Source organism: Centropristis striata, chromosome 2 (genome assembly GCF_030273125.1).
Source record: "Centropristis striata isolate RG_2023a ecotype Rhode Island chromosome 2, C.striata_1.0, whole genome shotgun sequence".
NCBI classification, from domain to species: domain Eukaryota; kingdom Metazoa; phylum Chordata; class Actinopteri; order Perciformes; family Serranidae; genus Centropristis; species Centropristis striata.
Genome location: NC_081518.1, coordinates 16,076,498 through 16,091,458, shown reverse-complemented (window position 1 = coordinate 16,091,458; position 14,961 = coordinate 16,076,498). Strand labels below are relative to the sequence as shown.

General features: G+C 36.3%; 1 protein-coding gene and 1 pseudogene across 2 annotated transcripts; both read right to left on the bottom strand.

The window, feature by feature from the left end:
- Nucleotides 1–139: 139 nt before the first annotated feature.
- On the bottom strand, nt 140–407 carry LOC131959824 (U1 spliceosomal RNA; annotated as a pseudogene).
- A 1,109-nt stretch (nt 408–1,516) lies between these two features.
- pex16 (peroxisomal biogenesis factor 16) lies at nt 1,517–14,960 on the bottom strand. 2 transcript variants are annotated; one of them, XM_059351343.1, is made up of 11 exons: nt 14,676–14,960; nt 13,654–13,689; nt 13,330–13,406; nt 13,051–13,184; nt 11,610–11,710; nt 10,607–10,687; nt 8,734–8,886; nt 6,699–6,771; nt 4,405–4,524; nt 3,527–3,591; nt 1,517–2,873 (listed from the first exon to the last, which is right to left on the bottom strand). In XM_059351343.1, exons 1-11 carry the CDS (start codon nt 14,806–14,808, stop codon nt 2,815–2,817), a joined length of 1,032 nt encoding a protein of 343 aa, XP_059207326.1. In that variant the 5' UTR covers nt 14,809–14,960; the 3' UTR covers nt 1,517–2,814. The 2 variants fall into 2 exon arrangements, with proteins under 2 accessions (XP_059207326.1, XP_059207336.1); XM_059351353.1 differs by lacking the exon at nt 10,607–10,687.
- Nucleotide 14,961: the final 1 nt, after the last annotated feature.

Below are 14,961 nucleotides of genomic sequence, written 5' to 3'. Positions count from 1 at the left end.
CTCCATTGTACTGTACTACCACTACTTACTGATGCTCAGCATTACTGTGTAGCTTTGCTTCGCTTCAACCAGCCTAAAATGCTAACAGACCCCATGAATGACTTGGGTGTTGTCTCTTTTTTATTTGCACAGTATATGTCGGGGGAGAGCGCAAACGCAGTCCCCCACTACCAGAAATAATGCAGTCGAGATTCCCACATTTGGGGAATTCGCAGAGGTCAGCTCGGCCGGAGTGCAATGGCTGAGCCTCGCCCACGGTGAACCAGAATAGAATAGAATAGAATAGGTCTTTATTTGTCATTGTCACATGTACAACGAAATTCAAAGTGCTCTCCAGTAAGTGCAACATTTAAGAGTCTAAGAGAACCACCTTTATGATCATGGTGTCTCCCCTGCCAGGTAAGTATGAGTTGTACAGCTCAGAGATCAGCTGCCCTGTAGCAGACACGCCACGCTGACTGATGGTGCTGAAGACGTGTTTGTCTTCATCTTGACATGTCGGGTCAGTGGAGAGCAGACTAGGAAACTGTGACCAGTTTGATTCATGTTATGGGCACATGCATTTCACGTGTCTCCGTTTTGCTGCCTCCTGCTCTTAAAATGAGAGTCATGGACACTGCAGAAAGGTTCACGCCCACTGAATGTCACTATGAAATTGAAGCATTAACTAGTGCACACATATTGTGAGTCCACATCATCGCCTGGGACAGGCCTGCTCAGACCCCCAGGCCCCCAGGCTCCCAGATTCAAATCCAACACAGAGCGTCACTTTGCCAAAGTACTACATTTGCCCTGGCATAGCCCAGGGGCAGAAAGAAGGTTGTGCAATACTCACGCTAACAGCATCAGCCACACAGGAAGGCAGAGTTCCACATCTGAGAGAGCAGGCAGAGGAACGAACATGCTTTACATTTCACATAGAGAGGAGGGGTGCAGAATCACTGCAATACCAGATCGATGCGAGGAGTGGACGGAGCAAGCCCTGTAGAACCTGATAATGTAATAAATTCCTGATAATGTAATAACCCCGATAATGTAATAAAAATCTGCACTTGAGTCCATTGAAAATGTAATAACACCTGATAATGTAATAACTTCCCGATAATGTAATACACTTTTTACCAATAATGTAAAAAAGTATAACATGAAGCACCTTTAGAGTTCAAGAAGCTGTTGAATGCATTCGTGTGTCATGGATACCTCGTTTGTGAAAAACGGATGAACGGGTCAAAGGTTAATAAACATTCAACTTTGACCTGTTGGTGGCGCTAGAGCTCTTGAGCTAGAGTTACCTACACAGTATCACCACTTGAACCCAAGTAATGGGTGGTCTGCTGTTAAATTATTACAGTATTGGGGAATTACTACATCAGGACTTGGGAAATGAAGGCTAACCTGATAATGTAATAACCTCCCGTTAATGTTATACTTTATTACATTATTGGTTAAAAAAAACAGTGAATTACATTATCGGGAAGTTATTACATTATCAGGTTTTATTACATTTTCAATGGACTCAAGTGCAGATTTTTATTACATTATCGGGGTTATTACATTATCGGGAATTTATTACATTATCAGGTTCTACAAGCCCTCCTATCTGTCTTCAGGGGCTGAAGTTCAAACAAACATTTTAGTTCTCCTGGAAACAAGTTCAGTTGGGAGGTTTTACAGAATATGGATGAAGCTTCAACTATGTATTGTGCCGTTTGTCTCAAGTTTAAGCAATAAAAAAGTTTTTTTAAAGGCACGTCAAGTTCCCATATGTAATTGAAGTGCTGAAACGAGCCGACAGCAAGGAGCTGGCACAGTTGTATTATTGTTATTTGAAAACAACTAATAAATACAACAGTCTGGGAAGTAAAAAGTGACTTTGTGTAACACCAAGCCAAAATTATAGGGGCTTTGAAGCCAGAAAATATCCACATTAAGATGCTGGAATCAGATAAATTTGACTTTCTTTTTCTTAAAAAAAATACTCAAACCGATTAAACAATTATCAAAATAGACAATTTAATAGTTGACAACTTATTGATTCATCTTTGCAGCTCTGGCATATCCAAAACCATGTTGATGTTCAGGTCTGACAATGTTTCTAAGTAGGAATGTGTTTTTTTTTTTTTAAATCTCTACCACAGACCTGCAAACTGTTGACTGTTGTATTAGAAAAACCTAATTAACATGAATATTCTGAACTTTATGCACACAAGCAGCGCTCCTTAAACTAGAATTAGGTCGACAAATCCCACGTGTTAATCAGAAAACGCTACATTCATTATAAAACCTTATTCAGGATGTTTAAAGGGAACATGCTGTTTGAATGCCCCATATTAAAATCATAGACTGTATGATTAAAATGAGGGAATATTAGTGGAATATTAGTGTGCATTTAAACACTGAGGAGTTTTCATCAGGAATGGAAAAACATCGTTCACAGAAATATTCAGCCACATGTCATCATGAAAAACTCCACATAAATCATTCATAAATCATGAAAACTCAAAGAATAAAGTTCTCCAACACCTGACACACGAGGCAGTCACACATTTTTAGCTTTAGTGACTCCAGCGTATCAGAAACGTGGTCATGAGACCTGCGGGGAGAAGAAAATAAGTGTCTTTATCTCTGAATTTTAAATCAACGAGGCGCGTCACTGCGAAAGTCCTCGCCGCCAGTCAGAGGCGGAGATCATTTCCTCGTCATTTTATCTGATTATTGGGGAATTATATGAAGCGTCTGTGTCTCAGGGGACGGATCCTTCCTGTCTCTCTGTGACCCATGTAGACTCAAAGATCTGAGCCTGGCCTGCAGCATCTATCCCCAGTTGTAGAAGTAGATCTTCTGCCAGGTAGGGAGGTAATCCATCAGAGGACCTGGACACACAAACACAGCAACATGTTAGAAAAACACTGAATCAAAACAAACTGGCATTATTTCTCTTAGCCAATATACTGTTGACATGTGTATATATATATATATATATATATATATATATACACACACACACAGTCATGGAAAAAAAGTAAGTAATTAAGTAAATAAGTACGTAAGTAAGTAAATAAATAAGTAAATAAGTAAGTAAGTAAGTAAATAAGTTAGTAAATAAGTAAGTTAGTAAATAAGTAAGTTAATAAGTACGTAAGTAAGTTAATAAGTACGTAAGTGAGTAAGTAAATAATTACATAACTAAGTAAGTAAGTAAATTAGTAAGTGAATAAGTATGGAAGTAAGTAAATAAGTGAGTAAGTAAGTAAATAAGTTAATAAGTACTTAAGTAAGTAAATTAGTAAGTAAAAAAGTATGGAAGTAAGTGGGTTAGTAAATAAGTTAATAAATACGTAAGTAAATAAGTGTGTAAGTAGGGAAGGAAGTAAGTAAGAGAACAAAACAGAAATCTTCAAGATAATAAGGATTTTTTTTAAATCAGAACTTTGTTTATTGTTTTCATAAGTCACTAATGTTTATTGTTTTGGAGAAATACTCTCTAGCTTTATGCTTTATGCATCAGCCAGTGTTCGGTACTTACGAGCTATAAGACCGATTCCTGGAACATGATCCGCCAGAAGTCTAAGCAGGAACAGAATCTTCTCCCTGCAGAAAAACAACACTCATTAAAGTTAAACACAATTTAATGACATTTTTAAAAAATGCATTCACTGCATTAATTCTTGCAAAATAAACGTTTATTTCTGTATTTCCTAAATGACTGAAATGATTAAATGAGTAAGTAAATAAGTAAATAAGTATGTAAGTAAGTAAATAAGTACGTAAGTAAATAAGTACCTAAGTAAGTGAATAAGTATGTAAGTAAGTAAGTAAATTAGTATGTAAGTAAATAAGTCAATAAGTAAGTAAGTAAATAAAAATAAGTAAGTGAATAAGTATGTAAGTAAGTAAGTAAGTACGAAAGTAAGTAAAAAAGTACGTATTTAAATAAGTAACTAAATAACTAAGTAAATAAGTACGTAAGTAAATAAGTAAGTAAGTAAATATTAAGAAAATAAGGACGAAACCAAAATCATTATAAAAAAACATGGAAAATATCTATATATCAGCTCTATATTTAAACTCTTTTGAGCTATTTTTGTTATTTTATTAAAAAATGATGAAATGATTCGTCAGTTGACAGAAAAATAAGTTAATTGCACACAATTACGAAAGCTTTTTTGAATGCAAAACTGCAAAACAGTCTTTGGTTCCTGATTCTAAAATGTAAGGACTTTATTATTTTCTCTGTTTTATATTTGTGTAATCTATCTGCGGGGTTTGGACAAAACAAGTCATTTTGTGCTGCAGGGAAACTCCACAATTTCTGACATTTTACAGACTATAATCAACTGATTAATAAAACTGTTGAATCCCTGAGTGAACAGAGGCTCTGACCCAACATCCACTCAGACTCACTCAGAGTATTTGTCGTAGAAAGGCGAGCGCAGCAGGTAGTAGAGCAGCAGGAAGGTTCTCCTCCTCATCTCCGCCCGCTCCCAGCGGTTTTGGAACTTTGTATCACTGAGAACAGCGAAACTGCGGGAAGATGAACAAATACCTGGAATTAATTCTGACACCGTGACTTATTAGAAGAGAATGATATCGTGCAGTGTTAGAGCCTGGGGCCCTTAAAGCCTCCCACGCTCACCCGGGTTCTTTTTTCTAAACTTGGTCTTACAAAACACTCAGAACAAATGAATAAAGTTAACAATTTATTGAAAGAATAATAGCCAAATGCAATGCTCAGCGCTGGACTCTGCAATTTGATCTCCATGGTATCACAAGACAGAGTGATTACAAATGTTACACTCCTCTTCTTGGGTTTGGCAACCCCGTCCATTGGGTGGGCTTTTTAACGCAATTGGTCAGTTTTTTGTGGGATGCTTTTGGTTACCATCCTTAACCGTGCATCTGGGGATTTGACATCTCCTTGACCTTTATGTGTGTGTGTCTGTTGTTTGCTGGGGCTTTCATGTCCTGTCTCTCCTCTGCATCTCGTCATCCTGTCCTCCCCACTGCCCATTCCCGAGCTGAACTCCTCCACATACCTTCTGTTTGGACTGAAGTAACCCTGACCATAGGTTCATAATTTAGAAACTCAGCCAATCCGAATATATTCTTTATTCCTACAGCAGTGATAGTGATCTATGTTTGCTCGTTGAGTCTGATAGAAATCAAAAAACAAACAGATCCTGAATGAGAGTCTGATGACAGAGGGCAGGATTTGCTGCGATGTGCTCAAGGGAAAATTAATAAAGAGTCACTGTTAGAGTCACTCTGCAGGTTTAGTAACAGCAACAGCAGTAAAATCCTTCTGTGAATTATCCTGTCAGTCAGTGTGTTCTATGATGTTTTGGTGGAACAATTTAAAATATTTTTTTAACCCTTATGCCCTCTTCAAATTTACTTCCCTTTTGTGTCCTTCATGGCCAAAAAAGGCCACACACACAACAATTGCTATTAAATCACTGTACATCAAAAAATATATATCATAAATCTCTTCAACAACTTCAGACTTGTTCAACATACCAAACATTAAATCATTTTCAGAATTTTAACCCTTTATAGGCCAGTTTATATTTTAATTATTCCACAATTTCTTACAAAAAATGAATTATTTTCCATATAATAAATAGTAGGGAGCTGGGGTTTTGGAGGAGATTAGAGTCTTGGATATGTCAAAGATTAGCAACAAAACTGATTTGATGTCATTAGTATTTTTTTTATGTTGTGCCAGATACTCCCTCTCGTGACCTTCGTGGCCCAAAATGCCTCATAGACTTCCATTGAAACCACATTTTTTAATCTCACTCCCATTATGGTGTAAAACCATGCATTCTGTAATGTCAGCCTTTCATTTTGAAGAAAATTAGTGATATTTGACATTTACACTGTATTCCACCAAATTCCACCATTTCCCCATTGTAGGCCGATGCATGAAATTCTTCTTCTCCAGTTATTTAATGGAGGTTTGTGACTACCAGGGGATGTGATGTGATGTGATGTGATGTAATGTGTGTGTTTGTCCAGCAGGTACTGCAAAAATGTACAAAAATGCCCAAAGAGGGCATAAGGGCTAATAATCTGTGGGGAAACAATAAATGACAGAGCGGCCCAACACTTTACAGCTTTGAAATTATTTAAGAAATCACGTTTTTTTCCTTGCTGTTGATTTATTTAGGAATAGGACGTATTTCATCCTCCAAAGAAATGAAAAATGGAGCCCATATGTGAATCAAAATTAATTTTTTTACATTAGCATGGATATTTTTTCCCTATAAAATGTGAAGGATTATGTTAGAACATATTTATATACATACATACATTCCCTCTGGATTTAGAAAAAATCCTTAGTAATGATTACTACTACTATATTAATGTATATAGTATATATATATATATATATATATATATATATATATATATATACACATTCCCTCTGGATTTAGAAAGAATCAACTGGACATTTTCCAAATATGAAAGAAATCTTTAAAAATAATGCCATAATTTACCCTTTCTTCTGTTGTTATCTTTTACGAAATTTACAAAAAAAAAAACATTAAAGTTTGGAGAGGTTTTCCTTTCAAGATAAATAAATAAAAAAGCATAATTCTACATGTTAACTGGATGAAGGAGCAGGATCAGGAGTTTAAAATATAATAAATCATAATTAGATGAATGAAAGTAAGTATAAGGAGGATCCGACGTACCTGGAGAGCTCGAGGAGTCCGGACACAAGCCACGGCTTCCACGACTGTTTCCCACAGAGTCCAAGACAAAGAACTGCAGCCACAAGTTCAGGATAAACTTCTCACAAAAGGAATCTAATATTCACTTTGTTGTTACAGGAAAGATTTGCTCAGTTTTAATATTGCAACATTTAGTGTCATGCTTTTAAGATTTGAAATATTTCTGTGTAAATGTTGGTATGATGAGTGTCAGAAAAGGTTAGGGCTTTTATTTATTCTTGGTTTAATATTTGTGTTTTTGGCTTCAGGTAATTATATTTAAAGACGTGCAGAATAAAACACCCTGCAGCTGCAGCTTGAAAAAGTTTGCCACCTAGAGGACAACACAGCTAAAGTCAGAACACTTCACAGGAAATAAAACAAGACGACAATCATTTCTTTTGTCTGTAGAGCAGAGTGATGTTTTGCTCTGAGAGAAGATTACAGATTGGTTCCTCAAGAAATATCTATTCTTCACCCCTGGAAAGAAGTCTGCTTATATGTTAGTTTGCAAAACACCCCAAAAGAAGATTATGAAAAAGCTTCTGGGGTGAAGAAAAAAAACAAAAAAATTATTGTAAGACACTCCTCAAAATCTGCCAGATGTATCTAGTGATTGTGTTTTTAGTGCAGAATAAAAATAGATTCATTAGAACATTTCCAATGAACATTTGGAGCAGAGTTTAACCTGTCCTGCATGTTAAGTTCTTTCACAGCTGAGTCTCATCATCAGCTCGTTATGAACTCCTGAAGCTGCTTGACAACAAGTTCATCTTTCAGTGCAGCAGGACTGTACACACATCTATCTATAAAAGCAAGAAGCGTCTGTGTGTGTGTGTTAACTGGAGAGCCACAAGGTTAATGTTTGTCACTCTGCTGAAACACACAGATGGTGTTTTAATGCATATGACCATAAATTCCACTTATTAAATTATATTACATTATATTATATAACATTACTTTATAGTATATTATATTACATTACATTACATTAAATTTAGAATATATTTATTTTCAAATAAACATTTTTGGCTCTGTGTATGTTTGTGTGTGTGTGTGTGTGCATGCATATCTCTCTGACCGTTAGTCAGAGTGACCTCAGATTTCCTATGTGGCACAAAGGTGTGCATCCTAGTTTGGAGCGGCTAATCCAGATATTGTGAAAAGTAGTTATGAAGCAAAGGCTATCTCCCTTTCAACATTGTTAGCCAGAAAGCTAATTTTACAGTCTTGGAAATCTGAAAGGGCTCCTACATTTGAAATGTGTTTAAGAGAGCTGGGAAATGTATTACACTTGGAGAAAATCAGGTATATCATATCTGCTGAAGAGGATATCTTTTTTAAAATCTGGCAACCTTTTCTTGATATAATGTCTAAAAACTGAATTGGTGCTATTCTGTTGCTGTGCCATTTATGTTATACCCATGTTTTGTTTGTCTCATGTCAAAAACAAAACATTTATCGTTCTGTGTAGCTCCACCAACTATCTCTAATTTGTATACATTTTTCTGTTATGAAAACAATACAAATAAATACACAAAAAAAGTGTGCATCCTCCATTTTGAAGATTTTTGAATTCATTTTTCAAAACTATCATTATTTACATAGGACGTGTTGCGGCATTGCACCGTTTCTGATCGGACGCCTTTTAGGGTAGCTCCGCCCCCTTTAGGGTAGCTCCGCCCCATTGTGTGACAGGCCTACACCTGGTCAGTAACACAATTCACTCTGGATTTCCACCCTGACACATCTCACTGTAAGTCTCTTTAGCCTACCTATCTTTAGGAGTTTTAAAGTGCGTTACAAGGTTTGATTTTCCAATAATATTCAAATAGTTTCCAGTGAATATCAATGTTCAATGTGTATGTGCTGGATGGTGTGGTACCTTATGAAAAGTAAGTGTTTTATGGAGTTGCAGACGTTGTAGTGTGGCATGTAATGTACGAATACATACTTCCTATGGGCACTGCACTAGTGAAACTATAAAAGCAGAGGTTGAGACACTGAGGAAGGATACGGTGGACCAGCGGCCGGCCGATGTACACGGACTCTGCGAGCGTCTGCTGCAGCCTGAGAGGAGTCGGCCTGCTGAGCAGCTTCTCCCCACTGCAGCTGCTGCTCCTCTTCCTCTGACTCGGCGCTCCCCACAGGCGAGCCTGCAGGGACGGAGCTGACGCAGGACGGAGACGAGAGGAGGACAAGTTCAAACATAAAGAAAACACAAGAGTCAAGTAATCCTGACAGTGAGAGTCCTATATAGCAGTGGCTCTCAACTTTTTTGAGTGGTGACTCCCAATTTAACATGCATGTTGTCTGCGACCCCCCCTCACTGAACAGAATTTCACACGCACAGTTCAGATCAAAAAAAAGACCCAAAATGACCCAAAAAATACATAAAATTAAGCAAAAAATGACTCAAATTTACCAAAAAATGACCACAAAAATACACAAATTGACCAAAAAAGACACAAAATGACCCAAAAAAGACACAAATTGTCTAAAATAAGACACAAAATTACCAAAAAAGACACAAATTGACCACAAAATTATAAAAAAAAGACACAAAATTACCAGAAAAGACACAAAATTACCAAAAAAACACACAAAATTACCAAAAAAGACACAAAATTACCAGAAAAAGACATTAAATGACCAAAAAGACTAAAACACATTAACACATGAACACTTTAACACAGTGGAGACAGAGCTGACTTCCAAAATGATTTGGGGACCCCCCAGAAATCATCTCGCGACCCCAATTAGGGTCGGGACCCCAAGGTTGAGAATAGCTGCTATATATGGTAGTTTCAGCCAGAGGGCACAGGCAGCTTTCACTGAAAAACTACAATAAGGAGAAATCAACTAAACAGCTATTTTTTTTGTTGTTTTTTAACTTATTTTTTAACAGGTCTTTTCAGCAGACATGTGATCATGGTAGGAAAAGCCCAGGTGTTACCAATAACAGTCACCCTGAAACTGAAGTAGCTAAATGTTATTAAGATGCCATTATCATTTTATTATTTACACCTGAGCTTTTCCTACCGTCACTTCTCAAAGTTAACAAATAAAAACAGTCTGCTCCGCACCAAAACTACAATTTTCCTGCTTGGTTTTAAACTGTCACTCTTCCTTTATTTTATTCCCATCTCTTACATGTTTTATACCTTATTTTATTTCTATTTTGCACATATCCTATTTCTGTTTGCATACCTGTTTGCTGCCTCTGTTTGTTTTATCGTGCAGTATTTCCACTTGTTTTCATTTACCTGTTTTTACTTATTCTGTTGTGTCTTTAAGTTGAATATTCTTTCTCTTTGCTTTGTTTTTGGTCACCACCAACACCTGAGGGAAATGTAGCCTCTCTGTCAAAATATGATTCATTCCTTCATCATAAACTCTTAATAGGCTGTTAACATCTGACTTACATTAGTGGCAACATGAGCAAAAGACTTGCCAACTATCAGATTGTGGTGGTTGGTGCACTGAAAAATGTCTTTAGGGCAAAAATTAGGATAAATACAAAAACTAAAGGTTACATTATCGACCCTAAAGCTGAATCCTGACTGCTCTCTGTGAGTTTTTCTGGTTCAACCCTGAACAGCGAAGGTGTTGAAACATGTAAACATGAAACATGTGGTTATAAATTTTCCTTCTGAGTAGACGAAGGGATGCAGACAGACATTTCACAAACTGCCGCAGACTCAGACAGAAGGACTGACAGGAGAGTGAGCATTAAACCTGAGAGTTTAAGTTGCTACAGCTTTCAAAGCAGCATTCCTGCAGCCTGTCAGGCTTTTGTTTAGAAACTGGAAAGATCACAAGACATGACAGCTCTCCGTCACACAGATGCTCATCAAACTCAAACGGCTGATGATTATAACAGGTCTTACTGCTGCTGAGCGGCCTGATGACCCGTCCTGACCTCTGACCCACAAAGCAGCTGTCTTCCTGCTGCTGCCGGTTATCATCATCTGCAGAGAAGAGGACGAGAAAACATCAATCTCATTCACTCTTTATATCATTTTTTCTGTGCACAGTGCAGACACTGAGAAGTAGCATAAACTTATGCAGTTTAAAGCAGCACTGTTTGATATATTTGGGCTACTTTGAGGCAACAGAACAAACATTTTTGCAAACATTTCCCTGCAGTATTTACACATCAAAGGAGCAATATTATCAGTTATTTGGAGTTTGGAGCTGTGTTATGATATTCTCTCTCTTTTAGTTCCATCTCCACCAACTCCTGAGGGAAATATCTGTCTCTTTAGCTGCTGAATGCTCCACTGTGTTCACCAGCTCATCTCTAACTTTGTCTGTCTGAGAGAACTGAGACTGAACCTAAACAGTAAATGTGTAGTAAAACCAAAGCAACAGGCTGAAAGAGGCTCTGTGAAGTGAAGGGAACTGCAGAGTCGGCTGATAATTCTCCGTCTACAGTATCAGCAGAGGATATGTTTTATGTTTTATGTTTTTTTTAAAGGATCCCCATTAGCTTATGCCATGGCAGTTGGCTAGTCTTCCTGGGGTCCACATTCCAACAAGTAATACTCAACAGTCCTACAACAACTTTAACAGTAAAAATATATTCCGAAATACATTAGAAAAGTGCAGCACAAAAGTACATTACAAAATGCAGCACAAAGTAAAAAAAACAGTTTGCAGAATCAAACCATTGAATTATAGCCATTTGGATTAAATGTTTAGGAATAACTGGTCAAGTGCATTTGATCAGAAAACAAATAAAATACAAAAAAAACCCAATACAGCTTTAACTAGTATAATTGATTGTAATCCTGGACATCATGAATCCAGGCAAACGTCGCTTCTATAAAAAGTAGCGTCCTTTTGACCAAAATAAACAAAAAAAAATTAAAGTAAACCCAAAAAACCGACCTGCACTGACGAACTCTGCTCCTCTGTCCAGGGGGACAATGGGAGGTGAAGTCTGGATGCCGGATTTGTACCACAGAAGAAGCACGAGACGAAAAACAGACCTGAAGACCAAAGAGAGAGGAGAATCTGGTCAGAGACACAATTCATACTACCTTAAAGGATTATTATAATTATTACACAGCATTATAGATATGAAAACATATTGAGTATCAATAAACATTAACTTCTTATACTTGAAACAAATCAAAAACTGCATTTAGATTTCTCTCTACTGGAGCAAAGGAGCCCAAACTACCCCAAATGTACATAAAACTATACGTCAGCATCAGGGTTGCAAAATTTTGGAATTTTTTTTATAGTTGGAAACTTTACATGAGAATGAATGGGAATAACCTGGGAGTATACAAAATTGAAGATTGGCCCTTAACAGGGAACTTAAATATACTTAACTCAACATTCATGTTTTTGTTCAATGAAAGAATTAAAACTCGATAAAGTTCTACTTACAAATAAATCTGTTGAAATCTTTTTTTAAATAGCATTATTTTGCATTGATGTAAACAAAATAGTAGTTTATATTAATAGCTATATTAATGTTTGGTTATGATAGTTTGTTTAAATTACCCCCAACTTCCAGTTAATTCACATATGTTCCCATAAATGTTCATAAATGTCCATAATTCCCATGGAAAGTTTCCAATTCATTTGAAAAACAAAAAGGTTAGGTTTCTAAGATTGGTGAAAAAAATGTTTTGATTACAGTTTAATTCTTCTAACAGCTTGTGTTTTTTCTAGGGCCGGGACTTTAACGCGTTAATTAAGATTAATTAATTACACAAAAATTAACACGTTAAAAAAAATGGACACATTTTAATCACACTTATTTTTGCACCGCGGAACGTTTCTCACTGGATGAGTTTCAGGCGGACCGATTATACTGGAGCACCAACTAGCATTCATGAGTTCAGACAACAACAAACCACAGTGAACATGAAGGAAGAAGCTGATGAGAGCGCTTTGGTTGGCCCCGTGGATGATGGGACATTTTGTTACAAAAAACCAATGGTTTTTTATTTAAAAAAACAAAGTATTATAGTTTACAGAAGGTCTACCTACCTATAGGCTACCTGAATTTCTGAAAAATGTACTATATTTCTAAATATGCTATTGCTACACTTAATGGCAAAAATTGCACTGGTCTGTTGGACTTGAACAAAAATAAATAATTTTTGTTGCTTAAGCTTATGTATTCAGTCATTATTCAATGGTATACTACAAATCCATGTGAAAAAAATTACTTCTCACTGTTCTCAGGTCAAATATTTATATGCGATTAATTTAGATTAATTAATTACAAAGCCTCTAATTAGTTAGATTCATTTTTTTAATCGAGTCCCAGCCCTAGTTTTTTCTTTACATAAAAAAAGAAATATAATCATACTTAAAAATCTGAATGAGTCCGATCACCAGCCAGCGGCCGAGATCCCCCCACAGCTTACAGGCTCCCATCTCCAGGAAAACCTCCACGTATTCCAGCACAGAGAGCCAGGTGAGGAGCCTCTGCTGAGAGAGAGACTGGACACATCGACAGAGACTCAGTCAGCATAGAAACGGTGAGTTTAAACAGAATGATTGGGAGAGAGTTTTGTTGAACCACTGGGGAAACAAAATCCAAACTCACACACAAGCCAAAATCCATAAATAAACTGGTTGTGCTCACCACAGGGAAGGCACATTGCAGCCCTTTACGCAGAATACTGTCGTTGAAGAGCACCAGCAGGTTGGAGGCAGAGTACACTGAAGAAGACACAGAGAGTTTATCAGGCATGTACTGATCATTATAATTATGTATACGGTCACTGTGTTTCATGGGAGAGGTAAGCTGCATTGTTCTATGTAGGTTCACTAACCTTAATTGATCGTTATACTGAAATAAACTATAATATACTTTCTGTAACCTTTTTCCAACATATTAGCCAACATATTTGTGATAAGATAACTGGAATTGAAACAACAGCTGTATGGAGCCTCAACTTTTACTTACCTAGTTCAGATATTTCATGGGAATCTGCAAATCGCCCTGAAAAATAAGAATCATGACACGTTTTCATTGATTATGTGTTAAAACAGCAAAACATAAAGCAAAAGTAGGCAGAGTCTCAGAGGGGTTTTTTTTAACCCTTGTGCATCCCTTTAAAATGAGAATAAACTTATCATACTTTATTTACTTCAGAATCAGAATCAGCTCTATTGGTCAGGTATGTGTGCACATACTAGGAATTTGACTCCGGTTTGCTCTTAAAAAATAGATATACAAATATAAAATATTAAAAACAAAAAATATCTTCAGTCCAAACTCTTGCCACTGCTGGCATGCTAGGGAGAATTAAAAAAAAAAACAGTCTCTGACATGATATTTGATTTTGATACATTTTTAATTATTTATTTTTTGTGCTGTCAGATTAAAGACTTCAACTTGTTACCTTAAAGGACAACACTGTTATTTCATATGCTTTAAAACATTACTTAAACTATTATTTTATTATTAATATTTATGTATTTTTTTTAATATTTTACAATATAATATTCATATTTAATATTTTAAAGTTTTTCACATGAAACAAACAATTAAAGATAATTATAACAGTGATAATCATGTTTGTTAGTGGAATTCAAAAAGGAAAAAGAAAACACGTAAAATTATAATCATAATAATAATAAAATAGATATAAAGAAAAACTTAAGATTATTAAATGGCCTTTTTTTATTTTGTATTTTGTAGACGAATTGGAGAAGCTGAGGTTAAACTTCCAATAAAAAAATAAATTTAAAAAAATACCCAAACTGATGCCATATGCATGATAATGCTAAATAATCAAGCTGGTTAAAAATTCAAAAACTAAAACTGACAACAGAAAATGAAACTAATCTGTTCTGGGACAAAGTTCAGTGGAGTTAACAGCACTGAGGAGTGACGGTGAGCTTCAACACACACAGTGAAACATTTTCATCTGTATTATTATATTAAAATCTGTAAAAATGACATAATGGTGTGATTTTACTGACCTGCGATCAGGTAGGAGACCGTCCTCACGGTGCTCTCCAGCTGCGCAGTGGCTGCGGGGTTTCTCTTCACATAATCAATGTAGCGCTCATAATACCGGCCCAGTTTATCGATGCACTCCTTAATGTTTGACATCTCAGCTTCTACTTACTGTAAACTCTCAAATAAACTCCGCATTTAGCCGCTGGGGCCACAATACACCTGCTTTTATTGAGATAGTTTGATCCGACTTCACTTCAAAACAAAGCAAACTTCCGCCTGGATGGGCCGTCACTCATTAAACGTCCC